General features: G+C 44.2%; 1 protein-coding gene across 2 annotated transcripts; it reads left to right on the forward strand.

Moving 5' to 3' along the window:
- The first annotated feature begins 392 nt into the window (after positions 1–392).
- Positions 393–5,079, forward strand: soul2 (heme-binding protein soul2). 2 transcript variants are annotated; one of them, XM_084561256.1, is made up of 6 exons: positions 393–419; positions 1,769–1,825; positions 2,257–2,418; positions 2,499–2,625; positions 4,109–4,277; positions 4,584–5,079. In XM_084561256.1, the coding sequence occupies exons 1-6, from the start codon at positions 408–410 to the stop codon at positions 4,753–4,755; spliced, it is 699 nt and encodes a 232-aa protein (XP_084417382.1). In that variant the 5' UTR covers positions 393–407; the 3' UTR covers positions 4,756–5,079. The 2 variants fall into 2 exon arrangements, with proteins under 2 accessions (XP_084417382.1, XP_084417383.1); XM_084561257.1 differs by lacking the exon at positions 1,769–1,825.
- The last annotated feature ends 1,064 nt before the right edge of the window (positions 5,080–6,143 follow it).

Below are 6,143 nucleotides of genomic sequence, written 5' to 3' on the forward strand. Positions count from 1 at the left end.
CTCCGAAACCCACCCGGCGCTGTGCTGCTATATCCCCGCTGCTAGAGCATCGCTCCTTCCTGCCGATGAGTCTCCGACTGAGCCCGTTACCGGCTTGGCGGGGCGGGTTCTCTCCAGGTGCATGCCGGCCGCTTTTGCGCACTCCACCGCTCTGTGCGCTCTACCGCCGTCCGGAGGGCGACGGAGGGGGGAGGAGGAAGAGGAGGAGGGCTGCGAGGAGAGTGTGCAGGTGCATAGCCGGAGATGAGGAGGGGATGGACGATAAGGTGCGTAAGAGTGGAGAACGGACTCCCTATTCCCTCGCTCCATCGCTCGCTCCCTCTCCACGCTTCTTGGTCTGGTGGCGCCATCTGCTGGAGCTGTAGTCGGAACACCTGAGCACGCTGGCTGCCCAAGGTTGACTGGACATGTTGGATCAGGTAACAATGTGGACAACTCCTCTGATCAGGAAATTTAGAAGACTTGTTGCTTCCATAAAGTGACAGTTGCTAGGAGATGTAAGATAGAGGATCAATTAAAATACAAACCAATAGTTCTCTGGCAGCTGTAACCAACATGTGTTCAGTTACCTGGATGTTGTGCTTTTCACAAACCCTCATATCAGATGAGCTGATCAGTCCAGCATCTGTTGTGTTCAAGCCACTGACGAAGTCTACACTGGAATGTACTGTCAGTCAGTGACATAACCCAAACATTCGAGCATGGTTGTCAACCGGGTGTGTACTTGTTTTCTGCGTTGGTGCCGGTAAAGGAGGAGGCCTAGACATAAAAAACAAAACAACAATTATCTCTGTGGACTGACGACATCCTGAAGATTAGTCTGTGAAGAAATCCTGTTTAACCACTTGAGGCTTCTTCTACTTTCTTTTCGTTTTCATTCCTGGAAAACCGGCCGGTCTGGCTTCCCTCATTCTGGCACAGTGACAAGAAGGCATACTATGTTAACCTTCTCTCCATCCCTAGGTACGCAGTCAGTGTCAGGGTTTCTAACCACAGTCCTCATGCGGTCAGATGCACTGTTCTACTAACCGGCCTCTTCGCTTTTCAGCGCACCATGAATTGCAACCCATGTCCGAAGTTGCTTCTCTGACCACAGAGTCCACAAACGTTGATACTGAAAGTAAAAAACAACCAACCGCACACTCTTTTTGGCCATTCATTTGATAGGGACAGCGCACATTAATGAACATCTAATCAGACAGCAATAGACGCAAATATGACAGATTATAGCAACAATGCTAATCTGCATCTGCAGTCCCTAGGCAGGGAACACAAAAACATGATAAGACGTAGGACAGGACAATAGATCACAATAAGAGCACAACATGAGACAGTACATTACTAAGAAGATTAAAGTCAATGGTTTCACTGTCAACCACTGCTTGAGGGAAGTTTTTAAGGTTTGTAATGTGGGACACTCCCTTGTGGAGAGTGGTAGCCTTTTGTCCAAAGGCTGTTTTTCCTGTGTGGGACCTCACAGTCCCCTCTAGAGGAGTCCCTGGTCCTTAAGAGAGTCAGTCATCTGAGGTGGGGCAAGTCCATGTAACACCTTGTACATCAAACAAGCAAATTTAAAATCTTTAAAATTCTCGAAGCTGTATGCTTTTTGTGGAATGACATTGGTTTTCTATCAAAGACCTTTAATGATTTTTTTACAGAGCGATGATTTTGCATGTATTTACACCTGCCAGCGACCAGCATGTAATACAACATTCAGTGTGTGACAGAATCATTCATTCATCTTCTGAAACCGCTTGTTCCTGTGAAGGGTTGCGGGGTCTGCTGGAGCCTGTCCCCGCTGTCATCGGGCGAGTGTCACACCAAGGTACTTGAATTCGGAAACAATTTCTTGTTCCTGTCCTCCCAAAAAGGACAGAATGGACCTATTCTCTCGTTGACATTAATTTAATCTGATAGTGTAGTTAGTGTGTGTCACACAGAGATACAAACTATCTCCCAACACAACAGCTGAGGCTCAAAACAGCAAAAAAAACAACTGGTTGAACAACAAAATATTACCGTCCCTACAAAGAGAAACCAATCAGTCACACAGAGGTGATATTTAAATGAAGGTAATAAAGGTGACATTTGCATCTCTATCTTTGTGTCTACGTTGTTCTATTTTTACATTTAGTGCATGTCAAACTCCAGGGTGTCGTCAAACTCACCCGTCCGCCTGTCAGGGGGAAGAGCTAACAGTGTGGGAGTGTCTGGTAACTTGAGCTGTGACTTATTGGTTCCTTCTAAAACAACCAGCTACTGCCGTGCAGTTCTTCAGGACAGTCTGTGAGAATGGATGTACTGTTGAAGCTCCTAGCTCTCTTCCTGGTGTCACTCCACCGAGGACAAGCTTGGACGGCTCCGGACTTTTGCCATCAACAACAATGTCCTCAGTACAGTGTGGTTGATAGGAGACAGGTAGGCTTCACAAGGGTCTACTCACCTACTTGATATCTGTTTGCTCTTTTACTAGTGTTCTCTGCTCGTGTTGTGTGCAGGACTTTGAGGAGCGCTTGTATGTCGCCTCCGACTGGATTACCACCAAGGTAGACGGCACCGGGACAGGAGATGTCATAGCTGCAAATTCCAGGCTGAAGGATTACTGCCAGAAACAAAAGGAAGCAGGTATGCTCCAGTTTGACACATCTTATTGCTAGCTTGTGCATTCTCTGCTATTGACTAACACATACATGGATTTAAATTAAAGCTCTGAAAGGAAAACAACTTTCTAAGAGCTAAGAAGAAGATCAAAGCAACCGGAATCACCAGCCACAGACTGAGACACACCCTGTCCCAACAATAGTATGTGCAAAGGAAAGTTTTATTTTTTTATTGTCGCAAGGTGTCTCTGCAATGTGAGCAGAGAACTCATTAAATGGGTTAGGTTCAGTATTGACAGAGGATGTAAAAAGATGTAAAGCAGTTCTTTTTAAAAACAATTCTGGTGTATGTTTTGGGTAGAATTGTGGTTTGACTTGGCGCTTTGAGGTCAAGATGACCAAATCTGAGCGAGAATTCAAAGTTAATGTTGAAACAGATGTTTAATTGGATAGATTTTAATTTAAAAAAATGTTTTATAGGTCTGAATGTGTAAAGCAGTGTCATGTCAGTTTTACATTGGAGAAGCTGACGTACATTTTGCTGTTATATGTAGCGTGTTTTTTCTCGTGCTTACATATTGAGTGCCGCTAAAAAAGTATTTGTACACCTCAGAAGTTTCTCAAAACATTAGATTTTCTCACAAGTCATTCGAGTAGACAAAGAGAACCCAATCACACAAATGAAACTAAAATATGATGCTTTTGTATTTATTTTTTCAAGAAAATGAATCATTTATTCATATCTGTGAGTTGCAAAAGCAAGTGCCTCCTTGTTTCCAGTATCTGCTGTGACCTCCTTGTCACTAAATGTTTCTGGTAACTGCTGATCAGTGGTCTACAGCAGCTTGGAGGAATTTTAGCCCATTCCTCAGAACAGAACCACTTCAGTTCTGAGATGTTGGTGGGTTTCCTCACATCAACTGCTTGCTTCAGGTCCTTCCACAACATTTCTATTGGATTAAGGTCAGGACTTTGACTTGGCCGTTCCTAAACATTCATCTTGTTCTTCTTTAACCGTTCTTTTGTAGAACCACTTGTGTTCTTGGTTCTCGTTGTCTTGCTGCATGACCCAGTTTCTCTTCACATTCAGCTCATGGACAGATGTCCTGACATTTTCTTTTAGAGTTCACTGGTAGAATTCACAATTCATTGGTCCATCAATGATGACAAGCCGTCCTGGTCCAGATGCAGCAGAACAGGCCCAAACCAGGACATTAGCACCCCCATGTTTGATGGAGGGATGAGGTTCTGATGCTGGAATGATGCAGTGTTGTTTCATCTCATTTAAACCAAACTATTCTACTTTGGTCTCATCTGTCCACTAAACATTGTCCCATTAGTCTTCTGTCTTGACCAACTGATAGTGTTCTGCAATGTTTTGAAAAGTTTGACAAATCTCTACCACAGTAATTCGCCTGCATTCTGACCGTGGTGCACAGGTTTGATCCAAACACTCTCCACCACTTTTTAATTTATTTATTTATTTTTTCTTTCCTTGTGTGTTCCAGGTTATGAGATCTCTGAGGCCACACCAACCCTGATCACCGTAACAAAAGGTGAAGGAGATGATCTTGACTTTTCCATGTCCTGGTTCGTTCCTCCTGGCACCAACAAGCCTGAAGCCCCTGATCCAGCAGTCGAATGGGAAAGCAAACCTGAGGCCACCATCTATGTCAGGTGAGCAGCGGCTACAGTGCACTTTTAACTTGTTTCACACCTGTTCCAGTTTTTCTTCAAAGCAACAAAGGATTGGATCAGCCTGATCCAGATACTTTTTAAGATTACCAAATCCAAATAAGCAGTGCTTTAAATGAATCAAACCAAGACTGGGATTCTAATCTGATACCAGAATAATTTCTTTCTTTTGAACAATAATAATTATTCTAGAATGTAGAGAATGCTGCAAAGCCTATGTACCTCATGGTGAGCGATGACTTTCACAAACCTGAATCCTGCATTTGTGTTCTGTCGTCCTCTATAAAGGGCATTCAGCGGTACTCCAAGCCTGGAGTCTGGAGAGAAAAACGCAAAGATTCTCAGCGAGGCCTTGGATAAAGCTGGGAAATCCTTCGACCGCCACGCGTACTCTGGGGCAGGCTACGACTCTTATTTCTCTCTCACTCACCACAATGAAATCTGGATTAACGCTGCCTGACGACAGCAGATCAGTTGTTTCCTCTATAGTCATCTTCTGAATCGGACTCTTTACCGTTCCACTGTCTTGTCTGAATGTCGGTTAAATGCAGCAGAATAGCTCTGAGCTCTCATTGAACCAACAACGTGTGCATCGGTGCAGCCCTGCTGGAATGAACAGACATGTTGCAAGCAGCCGGCACATTCTGAGATGCTGCAGCTGCCTGGTGGAAACCAGTTTTAAGAATGTTGTGGTATTTACCTGCAGTCTCTACTACTGCTGATATTTTTCTGATGATCCTCCCTGCTCCAAATGTATCTGCTCTTATTAAAAAAAAATGAAACTTTTTTCTACTTTTTTGTTTGTACAAGCTTTTTCTTTCTGTCTCTAAAAAGAATATAATGTTCAGTACAGTTAAGACCTGTGGGTGTGGGGAGTGGGTTGGGGGTAGGGGTGGAGGGGGGATTCCTGCAGGACTTCCATCACAAAAAAAATGAAACTGGTTAAACCTGTTAATGGAGAACACAGTCACAGTCAGTGTTTGTGGAAGTGTCCATAAGGTTAGGGATTTATAAATCAGTATGAATAATATATACACTAATACTGCCACAACATTATGACCACTGACAGGTGAAGGAAATAACATCGACCATGTTGTGACAGTTCAATGTTCTGCTGGGAAACTTTTGGACCTGGCATTCATTGGTGTGGATGTTACTTAGACATGTAGCACCCAGTGAATCTGGGTTTGGTGGTTGCCAGGAGAACGGTACTTGTCTGACTGCATTGTGCCAAGTGTGAAGTTTGGTGGAGGGGGGATTATGGTGTCGGGGTGTTTTTCAGGAGCTGGGCTTGGCCCCTTAGTTCCAGTGAAAGGAACTCTGAATGCTTCAGCATACCAAGAGTTTTTGCACAATTCCATGCTCCCAACTTTGTGGGAACAGTTTGGGGATGGCCCCTTCCTGTTCCAACATGACTGAGCACCAGTGCACAAAGCAAGGTCCATAAAGACACGGATGAGAGAGTTTGGTGTGGAAGAACTTGACTGGCCTGCACAGAGTCCTGTCCTCAACCTGATAGAACAACTTTGGGATGAGTTAGAGTGAAGACTGCGAGCCAGGCCTTCTCATCCAACATCAGTGTCTGACTTCACAAATGTGCATCTGGAAGAATGGTCAAAAATTCCCATAATCACACTCCTGAACCTTGTGGAAAGCCTTCCTAGAAGCTGAGTTGAAGCTGATATAGCTGCAAAGGGTGGGCCCACGTCATATTAAACCCTATGGATTAAGAATGGGATGTCACTTAAGTTCATATGAGTGTAAAGGCAGATGAGTGAATACTTTTGGCAGTATAGTGTACTTGGAAAAACTAGATTCACTTTGGGTGTGGTGCCTGATGTCTAACAC

Source organism: Chelon labrosus, assembly GCF_963514085.1.
Source record: "Chelon labrosus genome assembly, chromosome: 15".
Classification (NCBI taxonomy): Eukaryota; Metazoa; Chordata; class Actinopteri; order Mugiliformes; family Mugilidae; genus Chelon; species Chelon labrosus.